The sequence below is a fragment of the Lates calcarifer genome, linkage group LG15 (genome assembly GCF_001640805.2).
Source record: "Lates calcarifer isolate ASB-BC8 linkage group LG15, TLL_Latcal_v3, whole genome shotgun sequence".
Classification (NCBI taxonomy): Eukaryota; Metazoa; Chordata; class Actinopteri; family Centropomidae; genus Lates; species Lates calcarifer.
This window is the reverse complement of record NC_066847.1, coordinates 21,549,176-21,570,684: the sequence shown is the minus strand read 5'-3', so window position 1 is coordinate 21,570,684 and position 21,509 is coordinate 21,549,176. Positions and strand designations below refer to the sequence as shown.

General features: G+C 39.8%; 2 protein-coding genes across 5 annotated transcripts; one reads left to right on the top strand and one right to left on the bottom strand.

Annotated features, from left to right (window-relative positions):
* The first annotated feature begins 378 nt into the window (after window positions 1-378).
* On the top strand, window positions 379-16,457 carry LOC108891851 (tubulin polymerization-promoting protein). 4 transcript variants are annotated; one of them, XM_018689192.2, is made up of 8 exons: window positions 379-521; window positions 615-674; window positions 968-1,041; window positions 2,673-2,963; window positions 8,744-8,824; window positions 9,449-9,784; window positions 13,967-14,120; window positions 14,214-16,457. In XM_018689192.2, exons 5-8 carry the CDS (start codon window positions 8,811-8,813, stop codon window positions 14,421-14,423), a joined length of 714 nt encoding a protein of 237 aa, XP_018544708.1. In that variant the 5' UTR covers window positions 379-521; window positions 615-674; window positions 968-1,041; window positions 2,673-2,963; window positions 8,744-8,810; the 3' UTR covers window positions 14,424-16,457. The 4 variants fall into 4 exon arrangements, with proteins under 4 accessions (XP_018544708.1, XP_018544716.1, XP_018544725.1 ...); XM_018689200.2 differs by lacking the exons at window positions 379-521; window positions 615-674 and having other exon boundaries at window positions 921-1,037; XM_018689209.2 differs by lacking the exons at window positions 379-521; window positions 615-674; window positions 968-1,041; window positions 2,673-2,963 and adding an exon at window positions 7,584-7,809.
* On the bottom strand, window positions 15,604-21,463 carry cep72 (centrosomal protein 72). Its single transcript, XM_018689117.2, has 14 exons — window positions 21,351-21,463; window positions 20,994-21,121; window positions 20,166-20,358; window positions 19,975-20,083; window positions 19,469-19,617; window positions 19,304-19,368; window positions 19,156-19,198; window positions 18,551-18,745; window positions 18,271-18,452; window positions 18,047-18,140; window positions 17,776-17,954; window positions 17,557-17,683; window positions 17,359-17,470; window positions 15,604-17,252 (listed from the first exon to the last, which is right to left on the bottom strand). Exons 1-14 carry the CDS (start codon window positions 21,424-21,426, stop codon window positions 17,192-17,194), a joined length of 1,713 nt encoding a protein of 570 aa, XP_018544633.1. The 5' UTR covers window positions 21,427-21,463; the 3' UTR covers window positions 15,604-17,191.
* Between the last annotated feature and the right edge of the window lie 46 nt (window positions 21,464-21,509).

Genomic DNA, 21,509 nt, shown 5'->3' with positions numbered 1-21,509 from the left:
GAAATAATTCTGCCACAGAAACTGGTAGAAAACCGTTCCCAGGACACACATAACACATAAATAAAGCCATTTGACAGCAAAGCAAAAACCTTGCCAAGTGTTACAGGGCAGCAGAATAGGTTAAAAATGTAAAGATTTGATGAGTACACAACCAGGACTACAAAGGATTGGCCTGAAGGAAATAAATAGGAGGTGGAGATGGTACATAAGAGTGGCTCATCTTGTGAGAACTGTCGTCTGTGTTTCTGCCATATTTGGAAGTGCAGCTTGATAACCAACACAAACCACATCCTGGGCACTGACAAGGTAAATTTCCAGTTATTGTGTCAGTCACCCAGCTTGTGAATGGCACTCCTCTACTCTTAAATGAATCTGCGGTACTTAAGCTCCACAGCACCTGGATGCTTTTATGCTCACAGCTACTGAGCAAGATGTTTCTAAGGGCTCTGGGTAGAGACCTGACTAAGGTGGCATAGCAAAGACCACTGAACTGCTACTGGAACTGACAATTCAATAATGAGGTAGGATATATATATATATATATACACACAGATATATATATACATATCTCATCTCTTCAGCACTTCATTGACATTTTTAAATGTTCTTTTTAGTCTTTTCAGATGGCTGCCTTGGCATGATTCAAGCCAGTGTTCTATGAAGAAACCTTCTCAGTGAGTAATCCTAGCAAGTCTGTCTGTATGTTTCATGAGGAACATGCATATTTCATTTAAAAAGACATTTACAAATCTATTCAAGAGTTTGTAGTAGACAATTTAAGTGTTGTCTGTGTATTCTTGTAGTGTTTGTCCCCATGTAAGCGGTCACATATTTTCACCACTAGAGGGCTGCAGAGATTGAGTGGTTTTAAGTTGATCAGTTAACAGAGATCTGTGTGTTTGAGTGTATTGTTGAGCAATCACTTGAACAATTTATCCATTTTTGTTGTTACCTCTGTTTGTTTCAGAGAGGACTGCCTGTGAGGTGCCTATCTGCTCCTTTGAGCCTGTCTCATCCTCCACATTGACTTTATTCTTGTAGGTGAGAACACACACACATACACACAATTTATTATAATGGCTTGAATTAAATGTTTTCCATATCTCTTATTATATTGTAAAGGATGACAGGGGTTTGATGGTATAGTCGGAAAAGGTATTACTAATTACATTAACTATGGCTCAGTTCCATTCCCTGTCATGGTTTCAGTGTCCCAGTAAGCCACGACAGTGAGACAGTGAGTCAGTATGCACACTACCAGGACACTGAAACTGAAGCAGTTAATGTAATTCAACCATTATTAATTGTCTTATTTGCACCTGAGTTTTACCTACTGTTACCACATGACATGTTGTTTTGTAGGCTGAGTTTTGATCAGCGACACTGAGGTGACAGCAACGTGGCCATTTTTCATGGTCTGTCGACTACAGTTTGTAAATAATAATGTTTAATCCTTCTGATTATTGTTTGTCATGCCTAAAAAGCAAACTACTGTGTGTGGAAGTGACACCAAAAGCTTGAAGCATTAAACAGTGAAGTTTATCATTAAGACTTAACAAAATAAGACGACCATTAACCCATGTTGCAGTTACACAACTAAACAAGTTGTTTGTAATTATTCATGTTGTTTATTATTTTTCAAGGAAATAGGGAATAGTTATGAGAAACACCCAAGTGCTGGAAGCTCTCATAAACAGTTTTTGACATTTCCTTCATGAAAAGAAAAAAAGAGTCTCATGACCTTATACTTATGGTATATTTCTTAAAAAAGCACTGAGGTTGACTCAGACCGGATGCTACGGTTTTATAGACACAGACAGCAGTTTTTTTCAGCCCAACTGACATTTTCTAATAGCTCAACACTGTGTTTTGTATCTTTTTACCAACAGTGTATGGTTTTGTGGTAAATGTTGATTTCACAATGTGGCAGAGAAACTGTTCAGGTGCTCAATCTAATAGTAAAGCGACTAAACACACCATGTTTGCTCTGTCTCTCTCTCTCTCTGTGTGTGTGTTTGTGTTTTCAATTATGGCCTACTATTAACCACACAGTGGCGCAATTGAAGCAGCTTGAGCAAGAATATTATGTCATCAAGTGATTACACTCAGTCCAGGCTGCTTTCATCATGATGAACTCTGTCACTATTCTGAGCCCTTTCTTTTGCTCATAGGCATGCGTGTTTTGTTTTTTCCCCTCATCTTTGAATTGTATATCAGAGTTAGCTACTACTACATCATTTGAACCATGAGCAAGCCTATGGGGTTACATAATGTCCATCCATTAGGCTCCCACTGGTTGTGTAACACATTAGTGTACTGGACATCAGTAGAGCTGGGTTCAGAGGGCACACTTGAGTGGATATACATCCTTTTTGAGATGATGTTTGTGCATTTGTTTTGCCATTTCAGAATTTCTCATCATGATATAACGTCCCTTGTCAATTCCATTCATTTTGGCCACAGTCAGGATCAGGGTAAACCCGGTTTTTAAAAGATTCTGTTTTTATTGGTAGCTACTGTGTTGTTGTTGCCTTTGGCCTAATGTATTACCATCCTACACGGCTCGTGATCACACAGGGATTTACACTGGTTATTTATTAATGAAGCTACAATGATCCTCTATATAAAACCATCCACGTCCTTTGTTTACATCCTCCATCTCCGCCTCACAGGGCACCTCAAGATGCTCCGAGCTCAAGCCGCTTGTTTACCAGCGCTCCGTTGAGCGCCGAGACACCATCACAGCCTGGAATAACGACGACGACGGCGAGGCAAGAAGCAAACAGCTCGTCGCACACGGCGGCAGCCAATCAGCGGGCTGGTTTCTCTTCAGCATCTCGGAGGGACTGAACCATCGGACAGACTTGAGCTCAGGCAGCGGGGAGGAAAGAGACTTGAAGGCTGCGCGACGCGCAATTATGGTTTTGTGAAATTCACACGGAGGTGGAGGATTTCATCATCAGGTGATTAAAACTGAATTTGAAATTCTTTATCGACAGGAGCTAGTTTTGTCTCATGGTAGATGTACATGTTTTCACATTATGCAAAAATGAAGAATTTATTGACTGCATGTCAGCCTACACAAATTCAGCTGATTCCCGGAGGTGCTTTTTGTGCAGTTGTCATGTCTCTGCATTTTTATTCAATGCTGCTTTTGCAATATACGACGCCTTTTGAGGTGTTTAAACATGTGGCAGCATGCTGTGCTCATACTTGAGCAAAATCGAAAGGGTTTTGCCTGTAATGCCATGTCCTGCACTGGCAGACATGACATTAGGTGCTGACAATAACAAACTGATCACGTGGACTCTGTGTGAATCTGGCATTTGCAAGTTTATGTAACATGTTTGGCTCAAGACACCCTGGTTAGACCAGTAGCTGCAGCCATGGCCTGTAACATATACATGAGCATTTTCTCCTCTGTTTATGTTTTAGACGCGGGCTCAATGAGAGAGAGAGACGGAGTGAAGGGCTCTCCAATAAACACCATTATTGGTTAGAGAGAATGATTGACAATGCATTTGGCCTGTGGCTGCAGCCTTTGTGCCAAGCTGTTGGTTTACATGGAGGTAGTTACATAATTATGCATGAAACAAACAAACAAACAAAAAAAATGTGCCCTATTTGCTTCCTGATGCTCTGAGCTATTCCTATTTTAAGATTTATTTTTTTTTTTAGTAATGAGTTGCGTGCATGAACAGAAAACAACATGTTCTGTTTCTGGACAGAAATATAAAGAGTATGATGTAATCTGAGAAACGACTGATTGGCTAATTGCAAATGAATACTGTTAAAATCTGTATTAGATTCCATTGTGACACTGATCAACACCAGCAGGGACAGTCAATAATGCATTACAATGTAAAAGAAATGCTATTAGAAAACAGTGCACCTCCACCATAAGAAAGGTAATATGTTGATTTGTCTCTCCGTGAATGGCTCTGTAGCAGTGTTCTCCCCATAGGTTGAATTAGGTATGCATGAGAAGAAGACACAGTCACTGAGTTTGTCCCAGATTTCACTGTTCGAGGTTTCATTGCATTGGTCCAAGAGCCTTTGGGTTCTGTCACAAACAATTAACCTCAGAGTGTGAATTATCCCATTTTGTTTGTGATGACTCAAATTCAGGTCAGGTTTACAAAATAAAAGGATTGCTTTTGGGCAAAATGAATTGTTGTAGGCTGACAGCATGCTTTTTCTTTTTACTACACAAAACTGAAGGAAGAATTCTTTTTTCCACATTCACCTTTACATTAACAGGGAACAGTTGCAATTGTGTTTCATTTTGGTGCTAGAGAAGAGATGAACGTTAAGAATACTTTCAACTGAGTTATCTTAATTAATTGAGACATTATACTACACAGTCTGGCTTCTTAAAATCTTTAACCAGGCTCTGCTCAGAGCTAGTTTGCTGTTGGCTCAACAGGCCTTTCTCCATCTGAGCCATATCAGGGACACTTCTGCTGTCTCTGGCATAATGTAGTCCACTCAAATGTGGGGTTGCATAAGGACCCCTGGGCTTTCTTTACGCCGCCTTATACCTCTATTTGGCTTTCTGCTGCTGCCAACAATAACTGCTGTAGCCTGTTTCAAACGTCTTGTTTTGCTATAGCGCAACGCTTGCCAAGATCTTTGACTCACAGAGCAGTTAAAGGGTTTGTGGAGGCGAGGACTGACAGAAACAGCGTGCTGGTGACCTCAGACCCGGGCTGCTGCAGCATACTGATGTCATGCCCCCGCTCGCCCTCCTTGTGTCTTTAGGGAGAGAGTTAGGGTGGAGGACAGTGGTCGAACTAGGAAATGGTTAAGAGGTTGTGTTTAGTGCTGAGTCCATGTTAAAGGTTACGGTTAGCATTGTTCTTTTGTGTGTGTGTGTTACGAAAAGGCCAAAACCAGTACAATGTGTTTATCTGTCTCTCTCAGTGTTTTCCAACTTTCCTCGTGCTACTGGTAGCACTTACCCCTAAGCCCATTTATCCCTACTAAAGACGTAAATCTTTAAAAATGATGAATGTATAGTTTCTTTTTTAAATAATGATGCCCTAAAGTAGCTTACTGGGGTCTGAGTAATACAGACTTGGTGCTGTATAAGGTAGTTTACAGTGGAAATGCAGATGGGAAACATGGGTAAAGAGAGAGAATAACAAAGCCCTCTGGCTGGAAGTGAGCCGGACGCGTACATGTCTTAAACCACCACAAACCTCACTCAAACAGTATAGGTGGGATTGACTTAAAATAAACCACAGCCCCTGTTAGTAGTAATATTTTAATAGTTTAACACGACAATGTCCACAGAGGTTTATGGCATAGTTACACAGTAAGTACTTCTTAGTAGGATCGATTTGTTGGGTCTTTTCATGGGATTTTTGACAGATTTTGAATATTGAATGTAGCCTGCCTTGTCCTTTAAAGATGTGCATTGTTGGTTAACACTGTTGTTCATAGCGTGGCAGTGAGCTGGCAGACGTGATGAATTATATTAGATGTATATCAGACTGGGGGGGGGGGGTTCACTGTAGCAATGATGCTCTCTGTTCTACATTTATGATTGACTGACACGGTCACATTCCAGAGCCGCTGCCTGGAAAGGATTCTGACCTAGACCGAAAGCAGATGGGATCTCTGCATGCCCACTCACCGTGATGGCATGATAGAGGAGCAGGCTAGTGTTAAACACTCTCCTCACTCCCTCTCTGTCTCTCTCTCTCTCTCTCTCTCTCTCACATCACATCACATCACTCTGACAACAGTGTCATCCTTTTGTGAGTTAAACACCATCTGCCAAACCAATAGTTACAACACAGATTTTGTATTTTTGGTGTTTAAGCTTTCATGTTGTCTACTGGCTGATCTTCTCCCTTGACAATGAATAGAATGTTCCAGCCATAGTAGCGCATTGTTGCTATGAATAGATGCAGTTCAAAATGGGTCAATTTATAGTTAAAGCACTCATCTGTGCAGTGTATTGCCAGAAGGCGAGTGTATGTAAGCATGCTGTCATCCAGTCACAGATTTGTCTCTGGAGATCTGCCCTTAACCAAATGGCTTCTTCTGTGTGTGTGTGTGTGTGTGTGTGTGTGTGTGTGTGTGTGTGTGTGGTAAAGTAGGGCAGAAAAAAATGCTGCTGCTAAAATGATGGTTGTATTTGTCTAATTATTGTTAATATCAAACCATACATAGCTTTGATTTACACAGAAATCACTTGTTAAATCTTACAATGTTTAAGCCACTCTGTCAGTGTGTGTGCTAAGGCAAATACTGTACGAAACAGTATTGTTTCCATATTGTCTGTAATAATAAAAAGATCTGTCAGAGTACTACACTTCCTTTCATCTCAGTATGTGTTCTACTTCAGGCCACTGAACTCAGCACAGTATTAATGACCTCTCTCTCATGTATTGAACGTGATGTGGATTGAGGAGGCTTGTTGTGCTGAGGACTTAGACACTTGAAACAACTGACTATAAATCGGAGGAGGAGAGTGAAAAGCTTCCTTTGTTTCACATAGATTTTGCTGCTGTCATTAAAGCACAAAGGAAAACACACACAGCGAGTGGTTACTCTACTGAGAGGATGTGGATACCCACTGAGAATAAAGTCAACAACGATGGAACCTTAGTGCGGGCTTCACAGGAAGCTACTGTAGAAAACTGAACCCAGTAACATTAAAACCTATATCACACGAACACACAAAGCTGATTTTAATGTATAGCTACAATAACGACCCGCATTTTACTTCCCCTGGAGTACAGTATAATTTTGTTGACAGTGACTAAGTAAATTCCCATCATATCATCATTAAACTTGTACTACTTCATACTACGGTGTATAATAATCCAAAGAGTGTTGTGATTGTATTAGTTTAAAAGTAACAAACTGGTGGCTCATTTTCCAAGTAGACTGGGTATTGGTAGTCATCTAGCAAATCAGCTGAATTTCAAAAAAGAGCCAAGCCAGTTCTTGAAGATAAAATTACATCACGTAAATACTAATACTGTATAAATATGAGGGTGTTTTTAAGAATTTATGTTCAGAACTTCAAATTGTTATATCACAAGAACTAATATTTTATTGGATAAAATGCTAACACATTTCACTATTGACCAAAACAGTTAATAAGGAAAAATAAAATAATTTATACTAAGCCTACTTATAACATCGACTGTACACATATTAATTGTGAAAAGGCAAGATATATATCAATATAAATATCCATCTTGAGACTTTAAAAATCTATATAGTATTATTCAATTGTGATTAACAAAATGTGATTCATTGGTAAATCTATCTGTTTGACCCAGCCCCCCCCCCCAAAAGTATGACCAGGTTGCAATTGATGAAACCCCTTATGTACTTTACGCATTTGTACTCCACTGATTATACTGTATATATAGTTGAAAAATAAAAGTTTCCAGCTTCAGCAACCTCACTTACTCTATCTCGATTGTCTTGGCCAGAGTCCTCGATGACATATGACTACAGAAACTCCTGCCATCAATAGTGGCACTCTGCGATGTCACCATGCGTGTATGTGTGAAGACGTGGGCATGGGTCAGACAGAGAAGCCACTAGCACTGGACAATGGGTTCCCAGTGTGCATAGCTCTGAATGCCATTATTCATACAGATTAATAATCTCCTCTTTTTTCCCCAAGAATTGACATCCTCATTATAATGGCTTTATGCAGTGTCAATCTTGGAACTTTTGTACCCATTTAAGTGTTAACTGTACTTAGCAAGGTCACATTTGTGATTGCTGGCCACAGGGTCGTGGAAACAAAACCCTTCACTTTACGCAGTGCCACTGGGGGTGAGTGAAAGAACTTTGTTGCTGACTTGAGGGACTCACTTGAAACTTTGCTCGCTGGAGCAGTCGGTGTAGTCATCGGGACACGGCATTGCTCTCTGGTGTGCATCTCATTTTTATCCGTCGAACGGTAGCGAACGCAACAGCTATAGTTTTATAGACTTTGTTGGGGTGTACTTTGCCATGGCAACACATGTCCCTTAATGATGCTGAGCTGAGTATGGGAACAGCTGAGAGGTGAGCAGAGAACCATTACTTGCTACAAATGTAGAGCAGGGTTTAATTAGCTTAACGGAAACTAGCAGAGGGGTTTTTCTTGCTATTTTGTTTAACAGTAATTTGATTTTCCTGTTTATCCCAAATGAATACTGACTGAAGTAAGTCCTTCAGTTGTGGTTGACGTGTGAGACTGAGCTGAGAAGGTGCTATCCTGTTGTACATAGAGATGCAAATCTGGACGATGATGTGTATAGAGAGGAATCCCTGTACTCAGAGTGAATGAAATCATCCACAGCAAGGGAGAGAGGTGAAGTCGTTGCACAGCAAACAAAACCCAGACTTAAAAGATGTGTCACAACAAACAGTAACTAATACACAGGAGCTATCTGGAAGTAATTTGGAGGTAATGATGATTGAGGGGATTTTTATCTTGCTCTTTTTTAAGTTGTGGTTGTTGTTGTTCACTCCACTCTGAAGCTTTTCCTTAAATGTATCTGTATGTGTCAGACTGGATTAGACATTAGTCACTGTTAATTGTGTTTATATTGGAGCTTGATAAAAGAGGGAAGGGGACCAGTGAAATACTGTACTTCTTGTAGCGATGCTGTGTTTAATTGCTTTAACTTCATTCTTTTCCCGGTTTTCCTCTTTCTCGCTCTCTAATGCGCACAGACACATCCTCTCCCATTATTCACCTACATTCTCATCTTTCCCACAGCACCAAGAGAAAACAAAAGTCAGCTAATCCAGGCACCGCACAGAGGGAAAGAAATTCCTGCACAAGCATGGCAGACCAGAAGTAAGTTTTTTGAAGTCATCTACAGCATTAGAGCCTTCACCTCACATTCTGTGTGTTAGCTCAAATACCCCTCTGCTCTCTTGGTTCCTGACTTGTGTGCCTTTGAATTCCACAGAGATCTATTTATATCCTTCACCTCTGTGCTAGAACACATAAGACATCTGCCCATTCACAGGCAGTGTGAGCACAGACACACACCTCTGGAGAGTCTAATCTTTCCTGTAACATAGAAGTTCCTTACAAAAAGGGACAACCAGAGACAAATTAGCAAGTCATGTCTTGACCTTAAGGCGTGAAGGATGGTTAGTTTGTCTGCAGCAAGGCTTGCAGAACAGGGTGAGATCAGATACATTTCTGCCAAAAACCCTCTTCTTCCTTCCTGGTGTACAGATGTGTCTTTTTTATCTTGTAGCTTTTGATTTTGATCAACTCCATCAGCTTTTCCTGTAAATCTTGATAGGAATTATATAATGTTGCTACTTGATGTACAGTCTGTGAGCATAATACCACATTAGCTGCTCTTCTAAAATCACTTATAGTGTTAGTGTTACATAGTCTATCAAATTACCTGAACTCTTACATTGAATCAATGGCCATATAATGTTGTAATTCTTTCCCTCTCAGAGACAACATAGATGACTTTAAAGTCCAGACAGCCAAGCATCCTAACATCGGCTCAGCCCCTTTACGGCCGCACAGTGAACAGTCCAGAGACCGAGCGTCCAAAAGGCTTTCAACTGAGTCTAACGGGACCAGTGAAGGAGGTGTGGGTTCATCCACACCAGTGGAGGTGACAGCTTTGGAAGAGTCATTTCGGCGCTTTGCCATTCATGGTGACACCCGCGCTACCGGCAAGGACATGCACGGCAAGAACTGGTCCAAACTCTGCAAGGACTGCGGTGTGATTGACGGCAAGAACATCACCCTCACTGATGTGGACATCGTCTTCAGCAAAGTCAAGTAAGAAAGGCACCACACATGTTGTTCTAAAGAATGTTATGAAATCATTTTCAGCCAATGTGGAGTTTTAACCTTTTGTTAATCTGCCAACATCTGAGCCAGCTAAGATCTTGTTACTTGCGTGCCACTGGCATGCCACTACAGGACTGTGCTCTTTTACAACGTAGTGTTAAATTACTGTTGCAGTGGCAGAGATGACTATAGGCTTAGTCACCCAGATCAGCATGCTCAAAAGGCCACTAATGTGGAGCATTGTGGTAGCAAAGAATTAAGGATGAGAACTGATTCAGGACTGTACTACAGGTATAAATGGCAAAGGTTGTTTCATTTTGTTTCATTAGCTTCCATATAATTAAATCAATGTCATTTTCTTTAGCATGTAGTCAAGAAAAACAGACACCAACCTAATTGTACAGACGGCCCACACAGAAAGAGCAATGAAAACTGGCTGAATGTTGCATTGTTGGCAACATAATGTGTTTCTTCATATTTCATTAAAGTAAGTAACATTAAGTCAGTGATGACAGTCAATTTAGAAAACCACCATAATATCAGCAATGACTTAAAGACACATTATTTGTTGCTATGGAATACTATGTTTTGGGCATATTGCTATTCTTTTTTATATTAAGTCAGCTTGGGTGAAACAGAAACAGCAGCCAGAGCAAGAGGCCGGGGTGGCTCATCCTGTTTCTCCTCAGGCCGCGTTGATTCATCCTTTACTGCTTGATCTAAGTGAAGTTGACTCTAATGATAAGATGTGACCTCAATGTTATTCCACCAAAGGAAAAAACGTTTCATCTGTACAGCTGTGTTTATGTTTACCAAGTGTACTGAGAGTCTGCTATTTGGCTGGTGTCACACCGACAGATGAGCACCAATATATTCCACACCACGTTAAATATTAATATTGTTAAAAGTATTGCCCACATACAGTAAGGTTCATGCAGTCATTTCCTAAGTGCCGCAGAATAAAGATAGTAATGTAGATGTAAGAAAGGACAGGGCTTTTATAATGTGGGCTTGTGTATGGTTATTCTGGAGATCTTCATTCATTCACAAAGCAGCTTTGAAGTATTTTTTTTTTTTTTCATCCCGGTTGAATGATGTGAATAAAAATGATTCTGCTAGACAGCACCAGAATAGAAGAGTACGGCTGGAAGCTACTCATCATCTTGTCTTGCTGCAGGGGAAGAGAGGTTGCTTGGGAATCTCACACTGATTTAGTGGATTTTCCATCTTCTGCTGGTGTGTAACCAAAGTTCAATCTCAGTCATTTTGTGTACACACTTATATACAAGAGATTCCAAAATGGTTTTTAGTGTTATTTTTCTTGTTGAAACTGTTTGTTCCTGTCCTGTGTTTAGGAAAGATAAAATATTTCAAAAAACTGTTATAGTCCGTTAAAAATGTATTTGCAGGAGACTTGGGATAACTACTGACTTACTACTATCAACAAATTAAAGTGTAAAGTAAAATTTCATCTCTGATTTCTTGTACACCTAGTAGAGACATGCATAGACAGTCCATTTCAAAACCTCAGAAAAACATGTTACCGGAGCTACAGATACATGCAGTGGCAGGATTCAATCCTCAAAGACCACACATACAGCACACTTAAACTGACTTACATATTTTACATATTTGTTTATAACTTAAAGCATTAACATATACAGTATAGTCCATAGCATTTACACACCCCATCCTTCCACTTATAGATCTTTGTGACTCATGAAAAGCAGTCCTGACAGCCTACTGCACATTTACAACACCATGCTCAAAGATATTTTAAGAATTTAGCTGCAGGATATAACAATGGAGAATGGAACATGCAGACTAAAGCATAAAATTAGCTACAGTACAAGTCTTTTCACAATTTGCATTATTTTTGTGCTTAAAATGGACATTCTGTGCTGAATGATAGTAAGTAACTTTGCCTCAGAGGATTTGCAGGTTTTCTATCATTTACATTGAATCATTCAAACATGCAGTCATTATTTCAGCCATCACTTCTTACAGTAAACTGGACAAAAGTGTGAAGCCAAAGAAGTATCTGTGGGTTTTTCTTGTTTTTTTTTTCACCCACATCAACACCTTCACAGTTAGCATGGCAATGGGCGTTCATGTTTACTGTTCTGAACATTTTTCTTGGCAAGATTAGAGAAGGAACTTGAAGCTGACTGTGGGATTGAAGCTTGTTTACATCCTGCTGTATTGGTAAGCAGTATTTAGAAAAGTGCAAACAATATGGTGTAACCACTATGGATGTTTAAGCTAAAAAAAAAAAAAAAAAAAACTTGTTTCCTGTCTTTTTACACATGCTTTTTGTGGTAAATCTGTGCAGCATTGTACACATTTAGTCCTCGGATGTGTGCAGGCTTTGTCTTCTGAGGCCTAGAGGGTCTAATCAGGGTCCCAGGTAGACCAGCATGCATTTTGAAGCAGCCTCACAGCTCTGCAGTGTGTTGAGGAGGATAGTACAGTAAAATCTGCACAAAGCGGGCGCTGTATGCACACTTCAGAGGCAGCCACAGGATAAAAAGAGGTACAGATGAGAGGGGGTTGGGCTCATTTTCATGTAGTTTCTGACTCCAGGCATGACTGAGCCAGGATGGGTTGCCATGCCAGAGATGCAGATTTCCACTTTCCTTTTAATCAGGGTCAAAGTTCTTTGCTTGCACAGGAAAAATTAAACATCTTAATGAGCACTGGCTAATCACAGCATGGCTGAATTAACCCTTATTTATTGCGGGTAAGGAGGTCTGCTACACCACGCTGAGTCTCTGCTGTGCTGTCTGCCTGCTTAGAGCAAGAACACCACAGCATAAACTATGGATGAGGTAGAAATCTGGCGTGGGCTAATTAATTACTAGCATGATTCTCTTATGGTGGCTTCATTTTCCAGGCTTTGGTTGTGTTTCCTCATCACTGAACACGATTGTAGGCTGTGCAGGAGCATTTCTGCATGAAACAGATTCAGCCAGATTCTGTGTCAGATCCATATGGATCATTCAGATGGTTGAACTATGTAAATAAACAGCAGGTCAGCTACCACAGTATCCCAAAATAAAATAAAAGTTCCACTCGCCCTCTAACCTTTGTCCTTTAAACCGTATCACAGTCTCCTCAGATTTGCTGTTTATGCAGCTTAACCATTTGTTTACTTTGGCAAATTTAATAGCTGAGTATGGAGGGATCTGCAGAGGACACACAGTTATCTTCCTTGAACAGAAACAGCAGCTGGAAGTCCAGTTTTCCCTCTGACAATAGACAGCATGGAACAGGCGCAGAGGACTGGAGCTCTCATATGTTCAACACTGATGGATTGCCCAAACAAAACCAGTCACTGGATGAGTCAAATTAATAATAAACCCAAACATCCCTGTTTACTGTAGCTTGTTGCTATGACAGCAGGTTGCCCCGGGTGACTGCAGGCTTTATAGGTTGTTGTTTAGGTGATTTATCACCACAGCAATGGCTGTTTGTGTTTGTGTTACTATGCACTTTTAACATGGAAGTGAAACAGGCATGCAGCCAGTTAAACAACTAGAGCGCTCAGAAGGAGAATGATTGATGATGATGATCTGTGGCATGGTATTGTCAGTGGTTACAACAGTTTGAGCTAATAAATGAGAATACAGTGCTTCACAACACCTTTCCTTCCAACACTTAGTTGCATTCAGCAGGTCTAAATGTTCATATTAGACAGCTGGAATGAAAAACATCAGGGCTCTGGGCCCTGAGTACTGCAGCTCAACTATACAGCTGAACACAATATAATACATGATATGAAGAGACAGTAACATATACAGCCCACAGCTGTGTGTGTAAGTCTGTGGAGTTGCTCAGACGACAGTTAAGTACAGACTCGCTGGGAGACGAGATCCAAACAGTAAAAGTTTTCTCACTGTTTATCTCAGCAGGATACCATCTCCATGCTGTCTTACATCTGCCATGCTGAAGTGATCACACATGTCTGTGTGTACACCACTGTCTGCTCTCATTTTAAGCTTTCAAACTTTATTGAGAGGCTGTAGAAAAGACCTGCTGATAAAGCAAACCTAAATACAGCATTTTTGTCCCTGGAGGCTCAATTTAGCAGAAACATCTTGCTGGGTTTAATGTGCTATACTGTGACAAGTGTTATTCCACACTTAAGCTCCTTTTCCAACTACATTTCAGGAAGAAATCCTGTCGTACCATCACATTTGACGAGTTCAAGGTTGCACTCGGGGAGCTGGCCAGGAAGAAATATAAAGAAAAGACTGGAGAGGAGGCAGAGGCAGAGGTCTTCAAGCTGATAGAAGGGAAGGCACCTATAATTGCAGGAGTCACGGTAAGACTCAATATGTTAGTAATACTGACGTCATTACAGATCACATCGTGTCCAACTGGAATGAACTCAAACTTTTTGCAAACTTCCTCACAGAGAGCTGTGGCTTCCCCGACAGTGAGCCGCCTCACGGACACCACCAAGTTTACGGGGTCGCACAAGGAGCGTTTTGATGACACCGGCCGCGGGAAGGGTAAGGCGGGACGAGTAGACATAGTCGACACTTCCGGATACGTCTCGGGATACAAACATCAAGGGTCATATGAAAAGAAAGTCAATAAACCCACCGTGGCCAAACCCATGTGAGGGCGAAGATGAGGAAATAAACATTTGATCAACTACTAGGATAATTTTCTATTTAAAAGAAAAGAAAAAAAGAGTACTCAAAGGAAGCACAAAAGAATAGGATTTCATATATTTTTCCCGCCCATCTATTTTGTGTGTGTGTGTGAGAGAGAGATATGTTTTTGAGTTCCTCTCTTTGTCAAGTGTGAGAACTGGAAAATTGTTTACATCTATTTTTACGAAGTCATCACCAGCTGGTACATTCCTGTCCGATAGCAAGTTACTGCCAAACACTGAAGAGAACAAATGAGAGAAACTTTGCTTTGCTATGAATACTGAAGCTTTGTTGTTATGATAGGGCCTTATAATATTTATTGAGCACAATGAACAACAACATGCCAAGAAAAACAAAAGTGGGGCAACGGTTTGATGAATTAACAACATTGCACTTTTTAATGGAAATGTTTCTATTCACATATTTAGCCGAAGAAATGCATTTTTAATTTGTTTTGCGAGTTTCAATGACAGTTGGCACACATTTTCAACATAGATATTATCAGTGTTTATTCCTTTTGGAAACTTCAGTTGTTAATTCCATCCTGTGTTAATTGTTTGTCTACCATCCCCACTTGTCAGCTGTTGTTAGGTCTTTATAAATCTGCTGTTCATTTCTTAATTTCATAAGCTCACATTGTCATTTGAATAATTTGCCTTCAGCTCAAACCAAGAAAAATATATTGAGAGTTTTGTCAACTTGTTTTAAAGTACTTCTTTTTTTTGCAAAAATAGTCAGACTGAACTTTTTCTTTTTTTTTTTTTTTTACCTCTGCCATGTCTGCTTATTTCTGTGAATATGAAAAACATAAAAAGCAAATGTCCTGCCATGCAAATCTTTTACATGGGCCTGCTTACAACAATTACATAGGACTCTCCTATTTTACCTTATACTGTCTTTATTCAGAGCCAATTGTTTCTATATACACAGACCATTTTGCTAACATGCATTTCAAATATTTAATTGGTGAATTTAGCTGAAGGAAGCTCTAACTACAGTAGATGAGCTCAGTTGTACAAGATTGTATTTTTAACATTTGACTTATATTGTTACTTCCTCATCAGATTTCTATACAGTAGTTCTAATATATTTGTGGTAAGATTGTGTATATTCTAAAAAGTTATAGCCACATGGCTTAATTTATGACACTGGCTTCATATGTTTTTTTTTTTATTTCTCCTGTATTGCTGTACTTTGTGCATGTTCTGTATATTGCATTTAATTCAGAAGCATATAGACGACAGTGCAAGTTTGTCATATCTTATCTGAACTGCTGTGCCTGCTGTGAGGACAGACTACTGGACAAACTTAATTATTTTCTTGCTAAAAATATATTAAGTGATGAAACTGTGGGATCATGATAAAATCGTGTTATTGCTTGAAATCAATATGTATCAACTTGTACAAAGTCAGCTACCCTCTAATGTTTTTATATTTGTCTATTGATAAAGATTTAGAGTACCTGTTATGTGGTACTGTCATCCAAGGCACAAATTCAACTACAAACAAAAGCAGGGTTTTACTGTTGTATCCTGATATACAGTATACTGAGATAAAGGGAAAACTGCAAATGAGTAATATACTTTTGTAGAATAATATTTTTCCAACATAGTGACAGTGTTTCTGCCACACTTGTCACACACTACCTGTAGCCTCAGCTGATGAAGAATCACGCATTAAGAGCAAAACTAGCAGCTATCATTGTGTTAGTTTTTGTCTGCTGCAATAGCTTGAATATGATCTGTTTTCTGTGCTTAATGCCAAATATTGTGCACCTTTAATGTGGAGGAACGATATTGTCTTATTTTATTTTTTTCAAATAACTTTTAATGTACTATTGTGCCCCAGTGCATGCAGCGTGTTTCTGTTCTTGTTCTTTAGACTTCTTAATGTGTGTTCATGATTTGTAGTGCTTTATTGAAAATAAAAAATTAAATTAAAAAAAAAAATCACACCCGAGAACCTCTGTTGAGCAGGTTGCGTGGGTGCCAGTCAAAATATTATGTTTCCTATTCTTATTGTTTTTCAGGGACACTGAACCTCCCCACCAGTAGCACCAACCAGTGACCTGTAACATTCAAGTAAAAAGCTACATTTGATTCAGTTACGTAGAATCCACAACCTAGCCTGGTTTGCCAGGTCTTGCATTAGTGTCTGTGAGAGGAAAGTGTCTGTGTGTGTGTATGTATTTGTGTAGCTTTCCAACCCTAAGGCGGAGGTATAAATAAAGTCACAGTGCAGCTGGAATCTAGATGCATTCATTCCACTGCAGTGTACAAAGCAGATGGAGACACAACTGACCTAAAAAAAATAAATAAAAAACTGGGAAAAACACCCAAGAGAGACGCAATCTTGCCGCTGATCCAGGAAATACATCTCACTAACATTTTTTCCCCTAAAATCATTTGTTAACATAACAGCCCTGTCACACACTTATACACAACCTTGCTTGAACAAATTGCCTTTCCACATTATTGTTTACATCAAGCAAACACTGCCTATACATATATTTTTTTTAAATAATCAACAATTCATTTTTCAAAGGGGCTAGCAGCTTAATACATACAAAAAATTAATGTACACTGCAGTGATATAAATAAAGTAAAAAATGAATTTAAAAATAGTCTTTAGCTGCTAGGCCTCATGCAGTGACTGCAATTCTAATGTGGTGCTCACCATAGTCTCTCTTTGATATTTTCATACTGGTGTGCATTCTTCTCATTCAAATTCCTCTTTAATTTTCCCCACTTCCCTTCAGCTCAGCGAGCAAACACTCGTTAGTAGCCACCAGGGACCTGCAGTAAGTGCACAGACACATTCAAATCACATAAGCAACTGACAGCAGCGCTGATTTAGACATTAGTACTGGCAGGTCAGATGTGGGCATCTGCATCCTCTTACCTGTGGCTTTCTTGCAGCATATTTGACAGCTCCTTGACTTTCTCAGCCTCCTGCACTTTCTCCCTCAGCCCCTCGATCTCTTTCCTCAGCTCCTCCACTTCTGTCTGAGCCTCTACAGATACGTAAAGGTAGAGAATGGTCTAAGGAAAACAGGTAAATGCTATTTCATTTGTATCTCCCATTGGCATTTACACCCACCTTTAATCTGAGTGATAGGTGAACTTTTCATCATAGACCTGAGATACTGTCGTTCTAACTTGATAAGTTGCTTCTGTAGAGCGACATTTTCCTCCAAGACAATCCTCAGCTGCTCATTTAGTTTGCCCTACAATGGAATAAAGACAATAAAGACTGCTTATCAAAACTGTTCAAGTCCCCTGAAGCTCAACATTGTTTTCTGGAGCTAAATCCACTCACAATTGCACAGTGAGTTTCCTCCAGCTGAGCTGAGAGGTTACGGACTTCAGTTTTGTGCTCTTCCTCCCGTGCGGCCGCTTGAAATCTCAGTGCATCAGTTTCCCGTCTTAAGGTCCTGACCTCGGCCTCCCGGCTGGAAATATCGTTTTCCATCATAGAGAGGATCTGGACTGCCTGGGCTAGAGCCAAAAATAGAAACGATGAGAAGACATTTATTATCTCAGGCTTCTGTAATCAGATACCACATTCCCCAAACTAAACTCCAACTCACACAGGAAGTTGTTGTTATGATGCAGTGATCTCTCTCCGGTCCAGTGTTTGTCCACGAGGTTGAGAAGCATCTCCAGGGGTTTCCTGTAACTACCCTGGGAGGTGAATTCAGAGATACTGTAAGTTGATATCAGAAGTGAAACAAACTCAAATATAATTTGTACTAGCAGGGAGAGGGAACGACTCAGTGCACAAATTAGTAAGAAGACTATAACAACTTCCAACCCTTTTTTTCTTTTCTGCTTGCTGCAGCAGGCTGGAGCCCCCTTCTGTCTTGTTGAAGCTGGAGTAGGTCAGTCTTGGAGGATGTAAGATGGGGTTAGAAGGGTCAGACAGATTCAAACCAGGTCGGTGTGGACTTGGAGGACGGATATTAATAAATGAAGAACTGTGACGCTGACATTGATCTGGAAAAATGTTTGAAAACACTAATTTATCAATGTACCATCAAAGTTAGATTCTGCATTTGTGGAACTTCTGATGAGGGATCTTGCTGGGCTCTTACCAGGATTGGGGGTGAAATGTCCCTTGGCTGCATGTCTGGTTTGTTTGGTGAAGTCCTTTTGTTTTCCAGGCACAGGTCTGCGTTTCTCTACATAGGGCCCGAAGGACACCTTTGGTCTTTCGGTCACTTTCAATGAGGTACAAGCTTTTTTATGAGATGGATCTTTTGTTTGTGGCACTTTGGACTCAGTGTTATCTGTTAAGTTACAAATCACACAATGAAACACTGATATTAATTGACCTTGGACAGACAGACTGTGCCCATGGTTGAAAATAAATAAGATCTGGTTTGTCTCTGTCTCCACCCAGTGGTGGTTTTACACATTGTCAACAACTGAAAAGACAGAACACAGGCTACAACATTTAACCATTACAGCTCTGAGTATCTGTTCTAATCTATGGATGATGGATGATGGATGATGGATCGTGGTTTGTTTGATCCATGTAAAGCTTGGACTAAAGCAGAGAAAGTTACCACTGAAACAAACTTTTGATTCCATGATATTCACTGTTGCAGTCTCTATCCTACTAATAAAACACTCACATACACACAAATTTCTCTATAATTCTGACTGACTCTCCACACACAGATCTGTGAAAACTTACCATATTTTGTGGGGGGATACCTGAGGATGGATTTTGCTGTTTCCTTAAAAAACAAAAACAAAACAAAAAAACAAGAGTAAATACAAATATACGATCGTGTAAATGTACTACCAGTGATACTGTTTCACCGACAGTAAAATAAAATCACCTGTTTTGGAGTTGAACTCCTCTGTTCTATAAAATCTTGTGATTTTTCCTCCCTAGGTTCTGAGACTGAAGACAGTTTAAAATCAACAGAAGTTTAAACACAAAACAGAAATTCAGCTGGTTTGGTTTTGAGCTGAGAAGTAGCTGTTGGTCTTTGACATCTTACCATCTGCCTCCTTGTGAACAGAGTCAGAGATTTCACTTTGATCGCTATGATTCATTGCCACAAAGTTCAGTACAATATCATCAGTGTCAGTCAGGAGGGAGAGCCTCTTGGTTAAGCGGTCCACTAAAGCCAGTCTCTGATTACTGCTTCTGAGAACCACAAACAAGACCCATCAAGGTTACAATATTTTTCAATCTAAAGCCTCTTCGTCTTCATGTGTGGCTGTTTTCATCAAAACATTAAAAACACTGATAAATCTTATTTTTACAAGAGTAGGTTTGAGTAATGGGCATCCATGAAGTGATTAAAACAGTATTTACAGTATTAGTAACAGTATTAAAAGTAGCTATACTATTTCAAAACATTCCCAAGGTTTCTTTGCCCCGCTCCACTGGCAAGAACAATTTCAGTGCATTTTCCATGTATGCCAGATCTTTAGCTGAGGCCTGTATCAAATATAATTTGAGCCGAAACTCATTTAAGTTAAGCCTTGATGTTCAGCGTACCTTTGGTCTTCAACCTGATTTAGACAGGAGCTCCTCTGCTCAGGTAGAATGTCAGAGGAAAACTGCATTATGGCAGCTTTGCGCTCAGTGTCTCTGACGAAACAGCTATCTGGAGAGCAATGAAGGACACTTATTAATACCCAAAACTTGGCTGAGAGGAGCACAATCTCACTGAAACAGCTATATCTTACCGAGCTTGCGCAGGTTGGGCATGGCATGCACCAGATAAGGGCGGTAGTTTGGATAACTTTTAGTCAGAGGGTTGAGTCTGAGGTCCAGCTCTCTCAGAGCTGGCAGCTCATACAGCACTTTCACGTCTTCAAGGGAGGGTATGCAGTTATAGTACAGGATCAGCCTCTCCAGCTTTTTCATGTGTTGCACACCCTGGGAAAAAACAATAGAGTTTAAATCAAATCAATTTTTTGTTCCCAAAAATTATGTAAATTATGATAAATACATTTCTATCTATTTAATGTGCATTTTCAAAGAAGTACCATGATTTCATTGGAAGTGGGCAGTAATGTCCGAACAAACACCAGTAAACCAACCTCTTAAACCTCAATGACCCTGCGGCTGGTCTGTCATTCATGCTCATGCTGTACAGACAAACATTATTCAAACCCACAGAATTTTATTTTTCATTCTAATATAGACTTTAATTTGGGGGAAATGTAAATGATGCTCAAGACATGAAAACTATTTCCATTTGCCATGTTAAAAAAAGCCACTCTTGGATTTGAATATTTCACTGTGTAACATAGTGTAGCTCAATAAAGAGCTTGAAGAAGCTGACACAGAATATAAATGATACTGTCAGACTGTGTTATGAGATGATTTGTCCAAAATTAAAAAATGCTTAAGGGAAAATAAAGATGAAAATTTTATTTATATTGTGACATAATTTGACACAATGACATAGTTTCATATAGGGTGAATCTAATAATAATAAGAAAAAGCAAAAATAATTAGAAGAAGAAGAAAATAAACAAAATAACACCTCATCTTTGGTTCAGACCTACATCGACAGAGACGAGTGCATTGCAGGACAGATCCAGAGACTTCAGACGGACAAAGTTGTTCAGTGCGTTTCCCAGATGTCTGATCTTTTCCTCATACGTCCCCGGGAGGCTCAGTGAGCGGACATCACCTGTTTAAAAAGTGTAATATATGTATAAATAAAATTACACGGCGTCACCCTGATTCTGATGCGTTGGTTTGCACAGGTGACAGTTACTGCTAATTAGTCATTAGCTTAGCTTCCGACAAAAAGATACAATTGTTTTACATAACAAAAGCCAAAACGTCATGGCTTGACTCTTGATGTTTGCTAGTATTTATTCCTACATAATGTTTGTATTAGCACGAGATAATATTACCGAGACAGGGATGTTTTAACTGTAATCTGTCCCGTATCCATTGCTCCGTTAGTGTTGTCAAACACTCCGCCGCCATACTTTTCGAACTCTTGCTGCTTTCAGGTACTGTCGGAAAAAATACATATCTTCCTCAGAGTCGAGTGCTGCCCCTTGCTGTGC